General features: G+C 34.2%; 1 protein-coding gene across 1 annotated transcript in view; it reads left to right on the plus strand.

Moving 5' to 3' along the window:
* The window catches only part of LOC117176693 (striatin-4), a 292,342-nt gene that overhangs the window by 148,931 nt on the left and 118,214 nt on the right, over positions 1-25,197 (plus strand). Inside the window, exon 7 of the mRNA XM_033366947.1 lies at positions 9,736-9,916. Coding sequence (XP_033222838.1) covers positions 9,736-9,916 — 181 coding nt within the window. The remainder of the gene's footprint in view (positions 1-9,735; positions 9,917-25,197) is intronic.

The raw sequence follows: 25,197 nt of genomic DNA on the forward strand, positions 1-25,197 counted from the left end.
ATTTGCATATTTCATTTATATACCTTATCTTTCTACGTTTTCCATCATATTCACAACAAATCCCAAGTATATTATTTATCTGAAGTTGGATAAAAATGTTGCAAACAATTGACTTCTACAATTATCTGACGACGGATAATTTTTATCTACCTCGTGATAAAAAATATCTGATATTGAATAATGTACAATAAATAAATACTTTGCACAATTCTCCTTTGAATTACATTACTTGAAAATAAATTTAAACATACTAAAATAAAATAATTAAAACTCTAACCACTATTACAATTTTATATTCAAAGTTAGTCGCCCCAAGCATTCTGATAGATATTTCGTATCTGCGGTGCTGCTTGTGTTGGAGAGGAGAGCATCAAGTACGAATCTACCACCACCCTCGCTCTCCAGGCGAAATAATGGTGGACGCTGAACATGTTTTGCTCGCGGGAATTTCTCTTAGCCGGGCATATCTGTTCTAGACTATAAACATAAGCATAAGACTAACTTTCACCTGAACGGCTATGCATTTTTTTCGCCTATTTATTTATGTGTCATCAAATGCACTAAAGTTGGTTCAACCCGACGGCAGAGCGCAGGAAATACCATGCATTAGCTAGGCTGAAACAAGCCCTTAGTGCCCTTTTCATGGAACCCGAAAAAATTATAATGCCATCAGTGGTTGACCAAGAGGTCAGGAATCAACTAATGAGAGCGAATAGTTCAGGATGTGGCACAATAGGTTTTGCATCTTGAACAACAGGGGAACCCCTGTCGGGGCCACCCGCCCGCCTATAAACTAACTGACATTTGAACTCGTGATTAAATTGGAACGTTTTATATTTTTAAATAAAAATAGTAAAAAATATAATTTTCATCTTCTGCGAACGATGACGTTAGCGGAAGTCCAAAATGTTTAGTTCGAAAAAAGTTTATAATTTTTTTCCAAGGCGTAGCGTAAATCTTGTTCAAACAACTTCCAGCGTTTTGGGAGTCAATTGCATTATCAGTAAGAGAAAACTGTCAGTGAAAACGTTGTCCAGGAAGGCTCAAAGTTTAAAATTGGTACTAAGAGGTTATTTGGGTCTCTGAACCCGAATCTGGCATCAGAATTCCAAAACTCAAAATGGAGGATTCAATATGACGGATCGAAAAAACGTAATATTGGCTGATTGTCATAACAACACTCTGCAACCAATTTTCATCTAAATCTGAACTCTTTGGATTTTTCAAAAATGTTGGTCTTCATACTGGATCAGCCATTTTGAAATTTCAAATTTTGACCTTGAATTCGTATTCAGTGACCCAAATAACCCTTTTTCCCTTTTTTTACCAATTTTGTAATGAAATCCGCCTAGTGGAACGTTCCACACATTTCGGGCCCACTTTGTGATTTTCGGTCTACACAGTGAAGGGGATAACAGACTGTTGATGTTTAAATTTGCCGGCAGGATCGATTTTGTGCCGTTTAGGCTTCGGGCCGTGACAAATATTTCATTAAGAAACGCCGATTTACTGATAAATCAAATCGATTTAGCACACAGTGATTTTTGTTTACTACAAACTTACGCGCAGGAATGTTTGTTTGAATAAATTACTTATAACAATTGGGTAAAAGGTTTCACAAAATTATTATACTGTTCAAATCTGTCTTCAATAATTGCAATCAGCGACAGCTTTATTTTAGTAAATTTTTTCCAGATAAAGAATAATGGCTAATTTTCTGGTTGTATTTGATTATATATTATTGAACTCGAAAATTTCCCTATAATTTTTGGCCCATTCAATCGAAAAAACTTGATTTATTTTAATGTCACTACCTGCTATGGATAATTGCTTATACAATTAAAAAAAATAAAATAACCAATTTCTAAGCTATAAAAAAGATAGATTTTTCGAGTTCCAATCTTGTATAAAACATTGAATTTTTGCCGACGTTTCGTGAACATTGCAGTTCACTTCTGCGGAGGCAGCCAGAAACTGAGGTATCAGGTTATGTTGTTCTTATGTACACTCTACGATGCCTGTGATCTATTGTTCTATTATTCTATTATCTATTATTAAATTTTAAGCTATCAGAAAAATTTTCTATATAGTTGCACCATTGATTATAGGTATTTTGGATTGAATTCAAGTATTTTTCGAAAACCGGTACTTTAAAAAAAAGGTTCCATTTTTTAAAATAAATTTTTGTTATTAAATTTAAAACTGTTTCAAAATCGGCCCTGACCGATCTATAGAGAATTGTATTAGCTTTCTTAAAGAACATTTTAATTGAATTAAAATTACGGCCCGTAGACTGATTTGTCCAGAGACACCTTTTTTCCCCCACTGTGCGTTAGGCGAATGGCGTAACCGCACTTGAGCGCTTTGTTGCTAGAAAGAATTTAAAGTTTTCACGGGGCTGCAATTCTCGAAATTCTAAGTATTATGGCAGCTGAGTTTAGGCTGCCTGGTCAATGAAAGTGCGAAATAATTATTAATATAATTTAAAATTAATTGAGCGGACGAGCCCAGTCTGAAGTTGCGCACCGAGCCTAAACTTGTCTCTCTCGTAGCAGAGAACCGCCGCATGGGGGGAAGTGGTGGGCGAGTGTGCGCACGCCGGGAACATACGACGCGGGCACATGCGGCGGTTCTCCGCAACGAGGGAGCCGAACCTAGGCTGGGTGCGTAACTTCAGAGACATGCATATCAGACTATTGCGTCGCTGCGAGTGCAACCTCAGGGCACTGCATAAAACAATAAAACCTACTAACTTTAAGAACACCTACACGAAAAAAATTGATTTTTTTTTAAGTTCATGGAACTGATTTAAGGGCCGCGGATATTAGCGATAACTGAACATAGTTTTATATAATTTTCGAAAGAATAAGGACAAAATGTATAATTATTCAGGTTTGATTATAAATAAATTCCCTAATTTTGAAAGTGACTGGAATAAAGAAATGCAATGATTATTGTGGAATAATACAATAAAAAGTATTTCAAAGAATGGCAGGTATAAAAATTAAAATATAGAGTGTTTATAAAGCATTCCGTTATATGAACTAAAGAATGGAGTTCTGGAGAATGTTGAGCTATTCCAAGAACGCTTCATGCGAATTTACAATTTGCCGGTCCAAACTCATCGGGCATCCAGAGAGTCTCGACGTTGTTGTTTTCATGATTATGTGTAGCACATAACTGATTCTATCAAGCAGAACGAGTTATAAAGGTTCTCAGTGATGCTCAACTTTCTATTAATTAGAATTAATACTCGACGTTACAACTCGATGGTAATTATTATGCGTTAAAGTACGAACTTAAATTGATTATGAAAGGTGGAATGGATCTTTGTCATAACTGATACTGAGTGTTGATTATACACGCGGCTGACCATTTTCTGCTTTTTCTTAGTGATGACAGGTGCGTAACTACCGCTGGCAGCCGTTTGCTACCAACTAACACTGCCCATTCATAACTGAAGCATAACTGCCGTTGCCGGCCGTTTACTACTAACTACTACAGCTTGTTAGCGTGTATCAAAAAGAATAAAAGTAAGAGCTCAGATTCGCCGGGTTGCGTAAAAGTTGTGGTTCCTCACCACGATAAGTACTGTCTTACTTCTCGCTTAGAATATGAGAAACAATAGGCTGCCTTACATCACGTTTCACATCAGAACAAAACATTTTTGCAAGAATGGAATTATTCCCCAGAAATGTGTTATTTGATATATGATCACATGAAAAACGCGATATACGAAAGCTTGCGTTTTCGCGTTTTTTCCACGTTAGTAGTAAAGCACTTTTCAACAATACTTAATCATCCGTTTTTCAAGTCCCCATCGTCATTCTGAATGTAAACTCATACATTGCCTTGATAACGCGTTTTGTTGATTTAATGGCTGATCCACCAATTTTACGTGATATCCCGGATGAGGAAATTCGCTTATTTGTTGAGGAAGTATGGAAAGTAACACTTCTCACGGAAGGGTTTCCTTGCCATATTCAAGCAGTGGAACGTATTGTTAAGTAATTGATGATTCGAAACATGTATATGGCCTTGAAATCCGTGATGGATCTATCCGTGCTTCTTTATTGTCGATAGAAATCATGACCTTTTTCAATACGAAAAGCTAATTCAGTAGCATAAGCTACGACGGTGATTAACCTTGATTATGGAACTTGTGGTCTGTTGTATTCTGAAAATAAGTATCAGTTCATGAAGCGGGTGGTAAGTGGTCTGACTCAAGGATTTCGTAAAAACGGGTACGGTTAAAAAATTTATCTTTTTTGTTGTTGAAATTTTTCATTTTTGTATGTTGTGCTTGACTTAAAGTGAATATTCTTTTTAAGGTGGACCCTAGACTAACATGGTTATTTTGAGTAAAAATGGCTACATTTTTATGTTTTTGAATAACAACGCTGTGATCATCATTTCAATCAGGGTTCTCAGTATTTTTCTTCAAATTAGATGCTTAAAATAAGTCTCCATGCAAAGAATTAAGTCGGTAGACCTAATGGTTTTTAAGTTATGGCTGTTAACTGGGTCACTTTGAGTTAAAAGGGGTAAATTTTCATGTTTTTGCATAGAAAACGCTATGATGAGTATCTTTCTCAGAGCTCTTAGTATTTCTTTCGAATTAGACCCTTGAAACACATCTCCATGCAAAAAAATGGAATCTTGCTGAAGTTGTTGCGCTACAAGTATTAACAGTGTTATTTTAATTATAAATGGTTACATTTTTATGTTTTTGTATATCAACGCTATGATGAGCATTTAACTCATGGTTCTCATTATTTTTCTTTGGATTACGCACGCAAAACTCATCTTCTTGCAAAAATTTAAGCCCGTATATCTAAGAGTTCTTATACGTGGCTACAAAATTCTTTCCATGGCTGCTGTCGGAAGACTAAAAGAATTATCGAGTAGAAGTCGCACAGAACAATTTGGAATTTGAAGAAAAAAAGAAAACAGAAATGTTCAAAAAACGTCATTACGGGGGATGACTCTTGTGTTTATGGCTATGACCCTGAAACAAAGGCTCAATCGTTGCAGCGGAAAACGCCTGGATCCCAAATTGAAGTATCCTCTAAAAGGAAAACGATTTCAAGGCTTAGAGAAAATAAAACAGAATTCAAGAAACAGTTGTTAGCTAAGCCGAAAGGTTACTTAAGGGACGTGGAAATCGAGACAAAATTGGAGAAATAATATTCAAATGATGAAGCGATTTTGTCGGATTTCTTGAATAAGTACTCTAAAGAGTATAAACACTATCGGTACAGGCCACCAAATGAATACTCTCATGAATAGAGTAAGGGGTGGGGCTGGTAAGGAATGGAGGTTAAATCATCAAATTTCGGAAAAACAGTCCAGTCAAGAATTCACAATTTTTGGAGTGCATAATAGTTTGTACATACCTCTCACGGCTTTCCTGATTATTGGTAAACAAATTAATTCGCATACAGCAGCATTTTCTTATTTAATTTCACAGTGTGAAAAAACTAAATTTGGTCTTTGATCCTAAAACAGATTATGTAGACTTCGAACTTGCTATCAATTCCGCTGTAGGTAAAGTGTTTCCAAATTCAAGTATAAAAGGTTGTCGGTTTCATTTAATTTGAATTTGCCCGTAAAGTTTCACGTAAATTTTTACCATTATATGTCTTAACTCAAATTGAAATAAATACCTTATACATGGAAAATATGCAGCTTATTTCGTATGTTTTAGATTGAAAATTTATTGGCACCCCCTATTATTTATTAAATGAATTATAGTTAAATCTTTGTTATTTTTTTAATTCAGATTTCCTCGAAATGTACCGTAAAGAAAATAGTCACTTGCGTTAATTAATACGTTTATATGGGTAAATTAAAAACAACAATTATCTAAAGCTTTTCTTGAGCTAACCTGAAAATTCTTGGCAGCTTGGAAACATGGCTGAATTTATTTATTTCAGAACACATAAGTTTTTGTTTAGCATAAGATGAATACCGGTTATTACGAAATTGGGAAATTGGGCGACACAGATCATTGATATCTTGCATGTTTGTACAATCTGCCTTTTTATACAGGCAGCTTTTATATTGTAATTTAATGTACAAGGAGTAAGTTGCCGAAAATTGTACCCTTTAGGAATTCACATACTCATTTAGGTAGGGATCCCTAGGTTTCGTATATGGTGTGTTCGCCACTGAATGAATCAATGCTGGTCATAGTAGTAACAGGCACTTTTTTCTTTTTTCGCTAGGATCGCCCAAAGGAAAATCCGAGCTTGTAAAAACTGCCTTACCTGCTCTCTGCTTCGTTGAATAGTAGAACACATTACTCTGACGACGTTGTCGAGGAACTTTTGTAGCCAGAAGAATTCTTTTATTTATTTATTTTAAGTCTCTACTAATAAATGAAAGGCATCTTAGCAGCATAATGCGGGCTAAATCATTTTTGAGGCCGGGTGAATTTTTTCCCCTAAAAATGTAGTTTTTTAATTTTTTTCGTCAACTATGAAAATATCGTAAAAGAACAAGAGACATTTTTCGCGAACTTTTTTAGATGTGCTAACTTTTATCTTACCATTTTTTCGTATGTATGATTGTTTCAAAGAAAAAGTGAAACATTCGTTTATAACAAAAAATAATTCTCCTGGCTACAAAATTTATTTAGCATGCATCAAAGTTGCAAGATATCTTCCTTATTAAAGTACAAATCTAAAAAAAATGACAACAAATTTAAAGGTGGGTTGTTTTGAGAACATTGATTTTTAATTCTTTCAGAAAAACCGCTGCCATTTTGTTAATCTTGAACCTTTTTTTTAATTTCGGGCGGATGTTGGAAGAAGACGATGAACACTATTTAAGTCAAGAAGAAAGTAATAAATATCTCAATTGGGCCGGAAGTTATAGAGGTTTTAAATAAATAGGGCTTTTTAAAAAACAAAGCACAACATTGAAATACGCATAACTTTTTAGAAAAAATTCTGTTTGCAAATCGGAAAAATTCATATAGCCTCATTTCCTCTTAACAATAACATTTCGCCCTCGATAGGTTCTACGATTTTAAGTGTAGGGCCCTGTCTGATTGGAAATGGATTCGGTCATGAAAAATATAATTTTTTTTATAGCAGCCTGTACCAATAGTCTTTATACTCTTGAAAGTATTTATTTAAGAAATCAGACAAAATGGCTTCACCGTTTGCCCTGAATCTTATTTCAACAATTTTTCCTCGATTTCCAGAATTTTTTAAGGGCGTACTTCGGAAAAGAGAGTTTCGCTGGAAGACGGTGTGAGCTTTCATAGGGGATTAATTTGGATGGGATATTATCGTCATTGGCCACAATTGACTCTTACTGCTGGTACACATACTTAAAGGAATTAATTATGTGTGAATAATAACTAGAGTAACCAATTAATTAATTTGTTACAGAATGTACCAAATTAGGGTATTCACCAAAAAAATGGTAAATCTTGAAAAAAAATCATATAATCTTTTTTTTAATCAATATTTTGGGTTTATTGAAATAAACTCAATAGTTAATTGCAAAAGACGAAGGCTTAAATTTAAAAAGTCGAAAAAAGTGCAGACAGCATTAATTGAGCCGGGACCTTCCAGTCACAAATTCGGAGCGCTACAGTCTCATCTGATTGGCGGTCGAAAAACATTTGTATTGCTGTCCGTGTTAGTTGTGTGGATTGTTTTAAAGCCTCTTTTATCGAGAACGGATGTGAAGCGCATTTTATTATCTTAGTACATCGCCAGTTTTCGCAAATCTCTTGCAAAGATTGGAAAATTTTTTGAAATTCCCAAAGTTGAGAGTTCAACCCCTCGATTAGACATGGAAAATATTAACATATAATCAGTACTTCTAAACTATAAATTCATGTTTTCAATCCGCAATATTTCAACCAAGATTAATGAAAAAATATTTTATTCCAAATGTTTTAAAAGTTTTAATAGCATGTTTTTAAACTTGCCTATTTATTAAACTCATCACATACTGTGCCCTGGCAGTGTAAGGTTTAGCCAAGTTATATAAAGTAAAGTACATGTGCTCCATAGCTCAGTTGGTCTGTGTGTGCGGCTTGAGTTAGACTTGTGGTTAGATACTTTTACGTTTACTTTATATTTTTTGAACTCTTACATAACATCTTTTATACATTTTAACATAATAGTACATCAAATCGTATAAACAGAGTTTTTGAACTTTCACTAAACTGTCTCTCCTATATCCGCTACTCTTGAATTAGCTTCGTTAAATTTAAATACTTTTTTTCATTTGTGTAGGTCAATTGAGTTAAAATAATACAGAAAACTTCTACGGATTCTACTGAAAATTTCATCCGCTAGAAGTGTGGCATTGCTTATAATGACATCGATAGACTTTCCGATTGAAAACATTTAAACGTTTTTTGTACACTAAGGCAAAGGATGGGGGGGGGGCAGCGCCAACCAGTTAACAGTTAATGATTTTTTTAAAGTTAACAAGATGTTGAATTGATTCATTTTTTTCTAATTTCGAGTTCTACATTATTTTATATCATATTTCTATAAGTATTAATCACATGAAAAAAACAATCATTTGGTAATTTAATTATTTCTAACAAGCTGTACTTTGTCGGCTTTGCCCCTCACCGGAGGGTAAAGCTGACTGCAGCATTTTATGAAAATCAAAATATTTAAAGATGAGAAAAAATGATGGTTTGCCTCTATGGTATTTTATGTACTGGAAAAATTACCTTTAAAGATATCCAATAAGAAGAATAAGTTATTTTGAATAAAAATAGAGATAGCTGTAATATAACCTCTTATTCGTTGACATTCTACTAAAAACGGACTTTGCGCAATGTTTCTACCGTACCAATACAAGAAACCTGCATACCGACCGGATTGATAATAATAATATTTAATAGTTTCTTCCATGTAGCCCACAAGATAAGTTGCTGTTCTACATTGCCGATCATTTATCGACGAAACTGCTGACACGTGTATCACCTAAGCACTTGTAAATATTATTTTCGTCGGGGCTGCCCCCTGGCCAGGACTCACTTATTTATGAGATTTAAAATATATTGGACTTGAATTACGTCTAATTAATATAATTAGATTGTCTTATATTGTTTTATTTGTCAAAATATCAAATTTGTGTACTGTAAGTATTGTCATTAGAGTTGAAAACTTTATATTTCTGTCAGCGAAACTTCCATTCTTTCGTGGTAAAAACTGTTTTCTGTATAATTTTTCTTTTGCAACTTCAATTTTCAATATTTTAGTAAGTTACACTATCTCTCTGATAAAATTGATTTATTTGATGCAAAGTAGAACTAAAACTGTTTAATAATAGCCATGCTATAAAAAAAATCGCCTTTGCCCCGCTGGTTGCCGCTGACCCCCCCCCCCTACCCTACCCAGTAAAAGATTATTAATTTTTTTTCTGTAAGAAAGAGTATAAATTTCAAAAACGCTACCATCTCAAATACAGTGTTAAACATAATTTCTTCATATTTGAAGTAAAAACTTCAGTAAATTTTTTTTTTAATTCGTTACTTAGGACTAATTTATGTTAGAGAAAGTACCAACTTTAAGCTGCTTAAAAAATTATTTTTTTCTTGACCTACCTTTATATTAAAGAAAAATTATCGCGACCAATATAACTTTTCGGTTTAAAAATAGATCTGAAAATTCGTATATCCTTAATAGAATTGCCTGAGAAATAATACGCTATTTACAGAATGGAATCTGAATGTTTCTATTTCTATTCTAGGTATCTGCAGGAAATAGGTTACACTGATACAATCATTGATGTTCGCTCAAACAGGGTTCGGTCTCTTCTTGGTCTGAATAATAATACTGAGTCGGATGAAGTGAACACTCCCGCTCTTAATGGAAATGAACCATCGTGTAAGCGAACGGGTGAAAGATTAATATCAGCAAAAAAGGTAGAGGTAAATAAACGATTTTAAAGTTAATTTGTATACTAATTATTTTTCATTGCATAACTTTAGACGTCGACGCGGTGGCTCGATCTAAGCGTTTTGTGGAATTAAACTGTGTATAGCCCTACCGATAGAAATCTCTTGAGTGTATTCTAAAGATTCTCTAGTGTCAGAGAAGCTCAGAGAAATTCTCAGCAGGCACTCAAGTAGATATATTTAAAGGCCCGGATAGTTCTTTTAAATGTTTTAAAGGGTTTAAAATGTCCTTTCCGAAATTGAAGTAGAAATACGATCATAAAAAACAAGCAGAGAGGCTGAAATTGAAATAAGAATTCGATTATAAATAACAAGCAGAGAGGCTATATCAATAGAGTAGCCGACACTCAAGGGTCCTTTGTTAAGCTTTCGGATTAAAATTTAGAAGCAGATTTTTTAAATTTCATAGTTAACAGTCTAAAATATGATAATTCGGAATCTACGGGTTTCGATGATTTCAGATATCTAACTTTTTTTAAATGCTAAAATTGGAATTAATACGTAGTTTCTCGTAAATGGAATGAGATACACAAAAAAAGACAACATTTTTTAATCCAACTAGAAAATTGTGTATTAGTACATAAGTTATAATTATAAATAAGTATAATGAGAAAATTAAATTAAATAATAAATAAAATAAAAAAATAAAATTAAATTACCGTCGCACCATTCTTCAAAGGATCACTAAAAGGACCTTGAGAAGGACCCAAATCTCTCAGACTACCTCAGAGACTAAATCTTTTCAAATCGACTCTGCTTATAGTCTCAAATGGGCCAGGTTATTTCGCTAGAGAATACTCAGATTTCTATCGGCAGGGAGGAGCTTCGATCGAGTGGCTGTATCTAAGACCAATATTTGTGATCCATCTGTTATTTGATTTCAGTTAAATGTAAATGAAAAATCTATATTATCGCTTATTCTTACAAATATCAGTTTGTATACATTGTCCTCTATAATGAATTTAAGATTCTCTGAGATTTTCATTTGGAGGCAGCTTTGTATGGTTATTTGTACTCGTATGAGTATATTTAGTTTTTGAATATAATTTTACTTACTTAGTTGTACCAAATAATTTATTGTGTACTCGTTATTATTAACAACTCGACTGTGATTAGTATTCTGATTTCTCTAACCTCAAGCACCATTCGCGGTCAATTTTGTTATTACGGGTATGATACTGAAAAAGTTGTTATGTACTATTAATGATTATATAAAAAATCTGCATAGACTGAACAAAACTTTAGATCCACTTTAGATTCAAGGTGGAGATGAAGCCCAAGGCACTCGCATTTTCCTACAGGCAAAAGCCGAGATAGGTGGAGAATCGAACAAGCGAACAGAGACTGAGTGACGGCCATGATGTGACTTAAGCCTTCGGGTCCCCTCGGGGGATTCCTTCCCAACTCGTGTGCGGCCCGATAACCCCTTCGCACAGGGCCGTCCCGAGTTCCGTCCAATGGTAACAATTCTGTTACATCCCCATTCTCCCGTGAGGGTTTGGGTGTATACCAGTGTGGTGTATACGAGGTGTATTCAAAGAATTGACCAGGGTTTTTAAATATATTAACAAATTTCACCAAGAATTCTATTTTGCTACAATGTGAAAAGATTAAAAAAGTTTTCACATAAATTGAAGCTCTAACATAGACTTTACACGCTTTAAAAGATTTCAAGAAATTGACAGATTTTAATCTATTTAAAGGATTACACAAAGATGAAAAATATTTCCATGTTTTGAAATTATTACAACAGATTTCTAAAAGATTCCACAATATTTGAGAATTGATTGGGTTTTGTAAAGTTTCACAAAGAATTCAATTTTGCTACAATTTTCCAAACATTTTTACGAATAAAAAAATAACGTGTTTGATATAAAATATATTAGGATAAAACAAATAATCCGAAAATATATAATTCAAAAAATCTACTGGGACATTAAAAAAATTTCTCTTTTTTCAACGTCTCGGGAACAAAATGGTCTATAACGAAGGGTCCTTCGTCCTGAGCTAAGGCGTTTTCGATTTATAAAATATTTCATCTTCATACATGAATATACAAATATTCATACATGAATTTCGTAGGGGTGAATTATAAAACCCATTGTGTTATCATCATATGAGTTTATGTGCGTACTATTATTGACTTATTTGTTACTTAGTACTAATTATATATTAAAATTACACGCCAAAATTTTTTTCAATTCCAACATAAAATATAAAAGATTAAATCAGTGTTAAATTCTTTAAACTCCAAAGGACTTAAAAATATGCATATTTTTTCAACTTTCTGTTTCATATATTCTGTTATATTAGGCAGAATATATTACGAACGTAGCATACTAATAGAGTGAATGTTAATCTTTTAAAAAGTCAAAACATTGTCGTTTTTTATATCAAATTAATCAGTAATGGCCAAAAAAAAATATATATAATTATATTTTGGCTTTAAGTATACATTAAAGAACGCTAATCTGCATTAGCGCGTCAGGGTGGTAAAAGAATACTCCGAATGCTTCCGCGAGCTGTTCTCTCTGCTAGCGCAAATCTATCGCATTCCTCGGAAAAACCGAGACGAGAAACGAAGGACACCACGAGACGTGGAAAAATGAGACGAGGCAAAACGAGACGAGAAATACCGAGACAAGCAGGTATGTCTGATCCTTTCTCGTCTCGTTCCTCGGGATATCTCGCTCGGCGGCAACACTACATGTGACCGATCTACCTGGATAAGATCGAACTTGTATGGGTTTCACTCAGATAGGTTCCAAAAATGTACATATTCTACCACCAGTCAAAGTCAGATCAATTTTGTGACAAGCGTATTGTTTGGGGATGCTAGAATTACGTACCTTATATTATTGGGTCTGTCGAAAAGCCAGGTGACTAATCTTCCTGGATAAGTTTGAAATTTGAGGAATTTCGATAGCAGCAGAGTCGAAACATTCTTGAAGGTCTTCTCATCAAATTTAGCTGTATTTCACGTTAGGGATGGTCTCCCTAGTCACACGAGTGCTTTTTAGGGTTTTAAAATAATTTCAACTTATCTTAAAAATAGTTTTAATATCTATTTGAAAACATTATTTTAGAAAAAGTTTGCTCTCAAAAAATTTGCAATCGTTCTGGAAATAGCGATTAGGGGTGAGAAATAATTATGCTTAAAAGTACCTTTCTACTATTTTATAAATAAGTTCCATCTATGTAGATGAACACTTTTTTCATACATGTTTTCATTACAGCGTGTTGATTTTTTTATATAAGTATTAATTTTACAAAAGCGATTGATATGGCATTGGAAAATAAAAAAAGAGCACAACAATCAGGAGCACAGCAATCCCAACAGTTAATGTATACCATCTTTGGCATCAGTCTGCAGGTTTGTATTCGGATACAAGTACGGGGGTTATTTTGTAACGATTAGGGATGAATAATAATTTTGCTCCTCAGTAGTTAGGCTTTAAAAAACCGTGTTAATATTTCAGAAGTTTCTTCGATTTAGATAGTTTCCTTTTTAAAATACCTTTTTGCAATCTAGGGGGCTGCTTTTTAAAATAAAGGTGGATTTTACAAAAGTGCTTTATATCACATTGGAAAGAAAAAAAAAATAGATAATTTTTGTAAATAAGGGTTGATTTTACAAAAGCGATCATAGTACATTGTAAAGCAAAAAAATAGCAAAAAACATTTAACCTAGTCAATTTTTTTAATTTAATGATTTTTGTAGAGGGCGACGCTGAGCTGTATGCAAGTTGGCGCCGCCCTGTTTTTTCAAAAAGTAATAGAACAAAATAATTTTTTGTTCGAAAAAAAAAGAAGTTGCATAGCAAAAAAATATGCATTATATGACATTTTGTTTATCGTTAGTGGCGAATCTGAGTTATCTGACCTTAATTAATTCATACTGCTATGTAAAGCGCATTTTTCTGGCTTATTTCACTATTTTGCTTGGCACATTATTGAAATCTTATTCGCTTTTGTGATACTTCCCTGCACAGCCTTAATCAGAAAAGTCCGATATTTATCCCGAAAATGAGAGCGGTAGATAGTGTAAAATTAATTTGCAGTGAATTTTGTTACTTGAAGCTCATGTTTGCCCTGGAAAATCCTGATAATAGTCAATATTACAAAAGTTAAAATAATTGTCAGAGTGTCTTGCAGCATATTCATTCAGTTCTTTTGATTCAGAATGATACGCATCGCTAATTTTCAAATATATTCACTTGTTTAAGGTATTCTGTCATTCTGTGGGAATTTTTCGTACATTGAGTAGTACGATACGTTTAATAATATAAATATGTATTATGTATTTCAGCTGCCTAGAATTATTTTCGCTATAAGGGCATGCTCTTCGTGACCACGTGACCAAACTAGTCCCCGGATGTGAGTATTTTTTCGGTGTTCTTTGTGTCCACACGGATTGAGATATCGTGTTTAAAATTTGACTGATTAAATAAAAAGCACTAAAGAACGTTTTTATACATAAGTATGTTTATAGTTTTATAGAAAGTTTATTTATAAATCGATGAAATAGGATATTACTATTCGAGTTATAGCACTTTGCAGATCATTTTTGGTTTGATGCACTTCGGATTTTTTGGTTCGCGTATAGCGAGTACTGACACCCATTTTGGACTAAATCGTCTACAACGATTCATAAATAAATTTTCTTTAAAACAATAAACATATTGATGTATAAAAACATTCTTTAGTGCTTTTTATTTAATCTGTCAAATTTTAAATACGATATCTCAATCCGTGTGGACACAGTGAACACCAAAAAAATGCTCATATCCGGGGACTAGTTTGGTCACGTGGTCACAAAGAGTATGCTCTTAATAGATAAGAATTTTCAATTTTGTGACCTTCACAGTGGACTTTGTTCATGGTAATTTTATGTTAATATATCCGAATTCATCATTTAAAGTTTTCCAATCTATTTTAGTGTCGCTTATTGCGAATGGCCTTAACTTCGGATGTAAAATGTTCTATTTTGGGAGTTTGCAAAAGCCTGAGTGATGTTAAGTTGCCGACGTGCCTTCTTCTTATGAGTTATCATTACTTCCTTTCCAATACGAACAAATTCGTTAACGCATCGAATATGGAAGCAAAAAACTTGAAGATATTTGGAAAAAATGCTCGATTTCTATTGTTCCTCGCTAAAGGATTATCGCCTTAGTGGGAAATGAGGCTAATCAAGTTCAAAATTTACGAAATAGTTTTGGAAGGGATGGAAAAACCCTGAATTTAAGAAAAATGTGCTTTCGTATCTTAGTGAAACAAATCGGTTGTTTGACTTAGGTGCTTGCAAATGTCAAGAAAGTTGCATATGTGTTTCAGAAAATCAAGTTCCTTCAAAGGTTCAGATGAGCGTAGCTTAAGATCAATGCGAATATCGTCTATTTCCCAACACACTCTACAAGACAATACGAAACTTAAGATCGATAACCGGGACGATGAAATTTTTATGCAGAATAAACGTCAAAAAGCTAATGATTGTGTGGAGAGAGAAAATTTAAAATGTGAAGAAGATCGTGAATCTCACTTGCTACAGAATGAAAATGACAAAGACATTATTCCAGACTTCAATGACAGTACGGTATATCTGACAGAAGTTCGGCAAATCTTGCTTCAGCCCTTCTACACGATTTTTCTTCTCAATTGCCGCAACTGAAAGCTTTTGTAATTAACGAGAACAAAGTTAGGCGGGAGAAAAAAACATTCGCAAAAACCTGCAGCTAAAGCAGTGTCCGCCAGGTTTAAAACTACGAGCCCTGTATTTTGATGGCAGAAAGGATAAAACATTATTCATGGAAGAAACAGAAGATGGGATTTTTCATTAAAAAAATACGTAGGAAGAACATATTTCTTTGATTTAGCAGCTCGGATCGCTTTATTTGGGACACGTAGTACCATCATCCTCAGTAGCTGAAAATGTTTCTCTTGCAATTCTGAACCATCTTTCTAAGAAACGAGTTGATACATCGATTCTAGCGTTTATCGGATGCGATGGTTGTCCTACGAACACCATAAAACACTCTGGTATTTTTCGTCGTCTAGAAGCAGAGATTGAAAGAACATTGCAAAGGGCGGTTTGTCAACTCCATGGTAATAAGCTTGCGTGACATTGTCTCATATGGAAACTATGACGAATTTTCAGGATTCTCATCACGAGATCCTGGAAAAGTCTCAAATTCTAGGTGGCAGATAATGGGGAACAGGATTTTTAGGAAATACATTGGCACAGCAAATCCATCATAAGAATGAAAGATTTTAACCAAATTCACGATAAAAGTCTACGCCCTTCTGTGGTTCCATATTAAATCTAAAGCAAAACTGAAAGATGCTCCAATCAATCTGTACCAAAGCATAATTTTAAGTAGATACTTGGAAGATGATCTCGAACAAATCATCGATAAAGTTATTAAAACCAATCCCTACACTGCACATCCTGAAAATATCGTCGCTATGTTGTCTGATAAAAGGCTCAATGTGGGACAACAAGCTGTTAATCACATTCTACTGCTATAAAATCAAACTCCAAAGTGATGAGAAAGTTTGAAGGTCTAGAGTTTAATTTTGAAGCTGAAGATTATGTTGCCGTCATCAACTGGCAGAAGTCTATAGTGATCGTACTTATACTGACAATGAACTTCAGTGAAAATGTGCTGAATCAATTTCTTCTGGAAGATGTGTCGCATATGTTGAATAATGATATCTTCCACCTTCTATATCACACGGAAGCTATTAAAAGGTGTGTCAAAGATGTTACAGCTACAGCTTTTCATATGTGCGATCCTAAAAGTAGGGATGGATTCATCAGAGCAAAATATGCAGGCTCGAAAAACGATGCCGATGTTTGTGAACAAAGCACATTAGCGAGCTTAGCTTCAGGAAATTCGTTACGCATCCGATCATCAGACAACTTACGACTTCAATACAGGATTAGACCCAACAAAAATAATATTTTAATCCAGGAATGTGTAAAAAAAGCTCATATTAAGATTTTTCAGGAAAAACATGTATACAAAAGGCACTGCAAATGCACTTTGCACTACCTCCCGCTCCAATTTTTGGGATAAATATCGCCCTTTTCTTATTAATGCTGTACAGTGTGTGTAAAAAATGACTTAAGTAGGAAGTATTTTACTAATTTGAATCGTAGATGCGTTCCCGTTAAATATATATTTTTTTAGCCTGTAACTTGGCCTGTGAGTCACTGGCTATCGACTGGCTATCGACTATCAACTATCAACTTAATAACAAAACACGTTTGGCTTTGAGTCAGAAGTAATAATTTTATTCATAAGGCTCTGGAAATTGGCTTGAGAATTGGCTTGAGAATTGGTTAACCCAAATGGCATCCCTTTAAATTGGTACATGCCTTTTCCAGGGGCTGTGAATGCTGTAATTAGGTTTGAATTTTTTTCTAAAGGTGTTTGTAAATAGGTTAATTTTAAGTTAATTTTTGAGACGAATTATGCTCATCTTAAAGTTTCCAGTATATCTGTCATCAGTGGAATTGGGTAGAGATCTTTTTTGGGCAATTTTATGTATCGTTAAATGAGTCGCCCTATGTTCTTTTCCCTGGTGTATTTTTATTTTGTTTTCTAAAGTTTTTCTAATTGGGGTTGTTGGCTCAATAATGCCTTCGCAAATTTCGGGCGAACAATTATTTTGTTTATCCGTTTTTTCTGATGTATCGCAAGTTTCATTTAATTCGATCGCTTTATTTAAAAAATTAAACCCATTGATTTCTGTTATCAAATTCTGATATCTCATTGGTCTATAAGTTTCCTCGTGTTTGCTAATAAAAAAAATTTTTTTTTATCATCTTTTTTTTTCTTTTATTTTAGGTTTACCTAAACTAAATAAGTCCTAATAATAGAATGATTGCTTTTAGGATGGTTCGTTATGATCAAAAGAGATTTCGGGTTCTGAATAGTCTGAGCGCCCCACCGTGGAGATTTGCCGAACCTTATTGGCCATTATACATACAGGGTCATTAAAAAGTATCGGGACCCCCCCCCCCTATCAGCGAAAATATGCGTTTTCGTGAGAAATGTTTCAGACGAAAGTTTCAGGGTTTTGGACGAGGATCTGAATGGTAAAGTTGAAGCTGACAACTTTTATTTTCCAATCAAGGTTTTCAAGGTCAATTTTTGTTTTTCAAATGGAAAACCCTATTTTTGACACCCCCAATCGAAAGAACGCAAAATTTAATGTTTAAATATGCATCAAGGTCATGTGACCCGATGACCTTCGAGGTCATTCCAGAGTATTATAAACTCTAACATGGTCTAGACTGCAGATCAGCGAAAATATGCGTTTTCGTGAGAAATGTTTCAGGCAAAAGTTTCAGGGTTTTGGACGAGGATCTGAATGGTGGCCATTAGACTGACCTTGGCGTTGACCTTCAAGGTTATTTCAAGGTCAACTTTTATTTTTCAAATGGAAACCCCTATTTTTGACACCGCCAATCGAAAGAACGCAAAGTTTTACGTTTAGATATGCATCAAGGTCATGTGACCTTGTTTGAGTTTACACGACTCTGTAATGACCCTGAAGGTTATCGGGTCACATGACCTTGATACATATCTAAACGTAAAACTTTGCGTTCTTTTGATTGATGGTGTCAAAAATAGGGGTTTCCATTTGAAAAATAAAAGTTGACCCTGAAGTAACCTTGAAGGTCAACTCCAAGGTCAGCTTCAAGGTGACCATTCAGATCCTCGTCCAAAACCCTGAAACTTTTGTCTGAAATATTTATCACGGAAACGCATATTTTCGCTGATCAGCCGTCTAGACCTTGTTTGAGTTTATACGACCCTGGAATGACGTTGAAACTCATCGGGTCACATGACTTTGATGCATATCTAAACGTAAAATTGTGCGCTCTTTAGATTGGCGGTGTCAAAGATAGGGGTTTCTATTTGAAAAATAAAGGTTGACCTTGAAATAACCTTAAAGGTGACGTGCGCCGAAGAAAGGGGGCTTACTCTGAAAAGTGAGGTTTTGCAGAACGAGCGGTAGAAGTCGACTCGATTGACTGGACTTTTAGGAGAGGGAAGACTCACGAAATCTTCCCTCTTCACTTACCACTACATTCTCATGCAAAGAGATAGGTCGTAGGCGCGGCTCACGAAGAGGGTATATATGAGACGCGTAGATTGTATGGTAAGTGGTGGGAGATGTTTCACGGAATCTCGAGCACTCTAGCCAAAGCCCTATTGCTCGGGTACCCAACAACTCAATTATTAGCAATCATAATGCTCGGATATTTTTTCCGGTGGTTTAATTAAAAAGAGCATTTCAAAAACTATCGAAATGTTTAAAAACCTTGATTTCTATTTTTTTAGAGTAAGCCCCCTTTCTTCGGTGCACGTCACACACACACACACACACACACACACAATTTTAAAAAAAGGTTAAATAAACACCGCAAGGTCCTATTGGGAGCAACTGCTATCTAAAAATGACAACGGCTCCCAGTAAAACCGCGGCCAATCACAACTGTGACCACATCTCACAACCGTGAGGTGGGTGGTCACAGGGCACGATGGCATCACAGCGATAGGCCAGAGAAACCCTCATGTATCTAAAAGACACGAAGAGATCCAAGCATGACAGCTTTCTGCATCCATTTCGCAAGTGACTTGACATTTTTGGCATGCTGATATAACTTTAAGGTTACGAATAAGTGATAACTTCGCTCCTCTGAGGGCACCGATCACAAGGACAATTACTTGAATAGAATATTTTGAGTACAGTCGTGGTAGCTCACTTTTAAGGCCTTGATACCTATCCTCCTTATCCTTCTTCTTAGCAGTGATGTACTCGGCCGGGGCCGAGAATTCGATCACAAATATAGTTCGTTTCCCGAAGTCTTGGAGAACAATGTAAGGCTTCGAGTGTGCAGCGGGGCCGGTAGTCCGGAAATTGTAATTCAAGAAAAATTGGAACTTCTCGTTTTGGACAATTGATTCTATCTCCCTACGAGCTTTCGACAGGGCAGGGTCACGGCTAACACCGTAAGAGCGACAAAGATGGTAATAAAACGCTCTTAGTGTCGCATTATGTCTGTAGAGATACGTAGTTTCTGCGTAGGTGGGACACCCAGATAGTATGTGTTCTAGGTACTCAGCATATGCATAACATGCTCTGCACCTATCGCTAGGAATTTCTTAACATAAAATGCGGTTGCAGTATACTAAAGTGGAAATTACACCGTCCTGGCTCGCGAAAATGAAACCCTCTGTACCTGAATTAAGCCCTGATGATTTGAGAAAAGCAAAAGTTCGCTCTTTTGACGAGGACTGTTCTTCTACATTTCTGTAAACGTTTCCGTGTATTTTCTTTTCAAGTAGCTGATGGCGACATGTGTCAACCTCTGCTTTCTTCACTTTGGCATTTAGAAAAGAAGCATCTTGATAGAGTAATACTCTTCCCTCACCTCTGTTGTTAAAATTCAGGCCAAGGATCTCGGTTAGGTTGTTTCAAGATTTCTGTTGCTTCTCTATGTTTTCTTAGCAAAATATTATGCGTTTTTGTGATCACGGTTGTTTTATCAAATGAAATGTTATATCCCGTTTCGATATGGTGCTCAGCTAGTGATGATTGCGTACAATCTTTTAGTCTGACTTTACTATCATGTTCCTTTATACGTTGGCTCACCGTTCTCCTGGTGTCTCCAATATAGACTTTTTCACAAGAACAAGGGATTTTATATACTCCAGGATTACTGAGGGGTGCCTCTTTGTTTTTAGGGTTCTTTATAAGTTGTCCTATTTTTGCAGGTGGTTGAAATATGGTTTAGATGTTGTGTTTGTTGAGCATTCTTTCTAGTTCTTATGTGACACCTTGTATGTAGGGCATGATTGTGGTCGTTTTTCTCTTTCTTTAGTGGGTTGTGTTGATTTGTTTTTTTGAGTTTACTTTCTTATTGCTTTATAGATTTGTGTGTGTAACCGTTATGTATTAGGAGTTGTTTAACATTTTGTAATTCCTTTTGTAAGTTATCTTTATCTGTTATAAAAATTGCTCGGTATACAAGGGAAGAATTGGTTACTGAAAGGTTAGTAAGTATTATTGAGACAATGTTATATCTTTTTAATAAATTCAAATGAGTTTTAGACGTGAGTGATAGAGTTTCCTGTGAAAGTATTCAGTTTTTCGGTGAGGAAGCATGCCAAGTTGTAATTGAGTGAGTTTATTGTGCTGACGGTCAGCATCAGTGGAATATTGTTTATGTGGAGTTTTTGGAGTCCGTAAAGTACTGGAAAGATGGGATTAGTAACTATAAATTTAGATATTGTTTTGCTGCCAAGTTTAGTCTTTTAGAACGGTTTTTGTTTTGCTGACTATTGTTTTTGCACGGTCCTTTTTAAGTTTTGTTGTGTATCGTCAGTTGGAAGGTTCATGATTTTGTTGTTATAGTATTCTTTATTAGTGCTTTATTGACATACTTCTTTGGATAATCAGGTTAGACCAGTCTCCACGGTGCACATTGAGGCGAAAAGAAAAAACGATGTTAAAAACAACCTACAGGTCTCAGTTCTTCATCGATTTTTAAATTTCTTTTTTGAAAAGTTCAGTATTTATTTTTAAAGAAATCTGTAGAGGCCGATTTCTTCCGATTGTCTTCAAATTTCATTGCCTGTGATGCACATTGAAATATTTTTGCCATCTAATATAATTTGTTGAATTTATCAACAATTATTATAAACAAATGCATTATTTGAACAGTTCTAGGCAGAAACGAATCGAATTTTCTTCCGATTGTCTTTGAATCTCATTGCCTGTGAAACACATTCTTGTATTTTTGTCATTTGATATAATTTGTTAAGTTTATCGACAATTGTTATAAGCAAATGCATTGTTTTAACTGATCCACTCTTTACATGGCCTTAAATCAAATTGAACTGTCTATCTGTTATGGGATTTATGTTTTATTTTTCCTTAAGCTGGTTGTCTTTACTTTGTTCTTTGTTCGAAAAAACTGTGAGAGCCGATGGGTCCAATCTAATTCTTAAATTGTTTACCCTTTCTTCCCTTTCTTTAACAAAAAATTTTCCTTAGTTGGCTTATAAATTCAGTATATTCTGCGCTTAATGAAAGTTTATTCGAATCTAAAATAAATTGCGTGTTATTTTCTAAGAACGAATCACAATCGATAGTTTCGTTATTTACTTTTCTCAAATTTTTTGTTGGGACTTATGCGTCTATTGTAGGTAAAGCTTCGTTATATCAGAATAATCTATTATTTGACGATTCAAAAGTTGTGTTCAAAGGTTGGTTTCGTTAATTTTTCTTATCAAACCTCTACCGCGACCTTATAGATCTGTTAATATTTTTGGTGACCGCTCCTTAATTTTGAGGTGTGATTGAGACCGTATTTCTGTATGTTGGTCTCGTTAACCTTCAAGATCCAAGCTATTGTGGTCACTTCCTTAAGAGGGCTGTGTTCATGGGCTTTTGGATACATGTCCTCTAGGTGTAATTACTCCGAAAGTATTGTGAAAAATATGACTTATGTGGTATGTCTGGGTTAGGAAAATAACGAGCTATCGATATGTGTAATCAAAAGTGAAATAATGTTTATTATATTAAAAATATGATTGGTTATAGTTACCCTACTTTTGAAGGCCAATTTTTGGCTTGTAATGATTATGTCGAAAATTGTATGTCGCATAAACGTAGATAAAGTCTTTCTGAAAAGATTATCATGTATAAAAGAATTATTTCTTTTAAATAAATACTAAAAAACATGCATGAACAAAAAGCATTTTTAGGTTAAATTTAAGGCAAGTAACTACCGATCTTAGCGGTCAAATGCTAGAAAGTTGCAGGGCCCGTAAGAGCTCACCCCGGAAAGTGACAGGGCCCGTAAGGTCACCAATTCCTACGGAAACTGGAATTCACATCTGGCACGATTGTCAAGAAAACCTTCTTGGATTCATTTCTGAATTAACTTTGGCACCAATGAAATGAGCGGAAATTTAAAATTCCCAAAAAATATACTAAAAATACTACTCCGACGCTCAACAGATTTGGGCGTTTCTTAAAATTCTGATTCGAATGATATATACTTTTAGGAGTCACTTTTCGCATGAAAAATTGAATGTAATAATTCTTCCAAATTAGGTTAACTTTGACCAAGCTTTTTGATATAATTAGCATTATTTCACTTTTGATAACACATGCACATAGCTCGTTATTTTCCTAATCCAGACATACCACATATGTCATATTTTTCACAATACTTTCGGAGAAATTACGCCTAAACGACATGTCTCGAAAAGCATAACAATCCAATCCAAGCATAACACATAATTTATAATTGTGAACAATGCTTTCTTATAAAATAGTCCTAAGATGTGGAAATAAAGTTTAAAATTTTGAAAATGCTCTATATGAATTATCGTCTGATTGATGCATATCATGGAGATAGATTTGAAATATACTGAAATATTGCTTTAGAAATTTAAAACACTTTCAAAAAATTATATTTGACACATTTCTTTTTGTTGCGTTCCTCGGTTTCGCAAGCTTAAAGATTCACAACTTTCTAATTTACCAATATGGAAAAAGTAATTCAATTGGGTAGAATTAAGTGAATTTAGAAGAACTCAAAAGAAATTAAAATAACTGAATAGGATTTACGATAAATTAATAAGATTTCAGGGCGAATTCCAAATGAATTGTACAAAATATTTGAAAATCTCTTCAGATCGACACAAACAATTCTGTGAAATCCATTAAAATTGTAAGACTCCATAAAACTCTAAAAACCCTTGGAAATCCCTTAAAATCATAGACAGCCTTTAAAAACCTTGTTAGATAATGTTACATATTTTAAAATATTTTAAAACCTCGTTCTTCCTGTAAAATCGTTTCATATCCTCAGAAATTCTAGAACATTGTTTACCCGAAAGTAATGCAAAAGCTTTAAAATTACATAAAAGTAATGAAACTAATCAAAAAATGTCTTTGAAGTTTATAAAATACCCGAAAATCTTGAAAATTTCTTCAAATTATTATAATCTCTCTGAAAGTTCTCAGAGTCTTGATAAATTTATAAATTTTAAACAAATCTTTAAAAATATTTGTAAGGCTTCAAGATAATTAAAATATGGGTATAGACGTGAAATGGATTGTGATTAGCCCACGAATTAATGTATTGAATAAAAAGTGACTAATGTTATTTTTTACATCATCCTTACGTAAAATAAATTGTTATTTTTTGAAGTAAACTTTGTTTTACGACTACTGTTTCAAGTGATAATTCGCTCGTTCACCTAACGCTCGCCAATTTATGTCCGATTGAATTAAATATGATAATTTGAAACTGCACATTACATTTGTTAAAATGTACTAAGGAAATTTTTGGAAGTACCTTTATCGAACCACCCTATTATGTATATAATCTATTATTCATAATTTTAGTATAAATAAATTCTATAAATTTTAAACAATTCGCCAGTCTAACGCAGCAATGTTTCACAAATAAAATTTTAAGTACAACAAATTACGCCTTGTGATGATAATTCCTAAAATTTAGAAAATTAATAGGCTAGATCCTTTATGAAAAACGTACGGAAACGTCCGCCGGCGGTGTGCCAGTACAGAACCAGTACAAGGCAGCATTGTGAAGCGTTACCAGCCAGTACTGTTCGCGTATAGATGCCCGGTACTGCGACTTCAGCAATCTGTACTAGGCTAGCACTGCTAGCACAAATTTTAATTATAGATGTTGATATTAAAAACATACTTAGTCAAAGTTACCCTACTTTTGTATAATAATTTCACGGTTTGTAACGATTATTTAACAATAGATAAATAAGATTCTTATATTAAAAACGACTTTTTCTAGTAGAATGAGAAATTGCAATCGAAATTTGTATTTGATATCAAGTATATTTCAAAATTATCTCCACCATATGTTTCAATGAGACGAAAATTGAAAAAGAGCATTTTCAACGTCTCAAACTTTATTTCGACTCCTCACAGTTACTTAATGAAAAACTATTGCTAACAATTATTACTTGTGCGGTATGCTTGGATTCGTCAAAGAGTCAGGAACCTGGTAATAAGCGTTACATTCAGAAAAAGTGAAAATCCTATTCCTTTCAATCGATTTAGTAAAATTTAACAAAAGCATTTATTTAACCTATGTTTTATTATTAAATCTTTCTATAACTTATAAATTCGAAAAATATTCAAGTTTGAATTTATTTACATTTTAATAATTTATTTAAACG

This window comes from Belonocnema kinseyi, chromosome 7 (assembly GCF_010883055.1).
Source record: "Belonocnema kinseyi isolate 2016_QV_RU_SX_M_011 chromosome 7, B_treatae_v1, whole genome shotgun sequence".
In the NCBI taxonomy this organism is placed as follows: Eukaryota; Metazoa; Arthropoda; class Insecta; order Hymenoptera; family Cynipidae; genus Belonocnema; species Belonocnema kinseyi.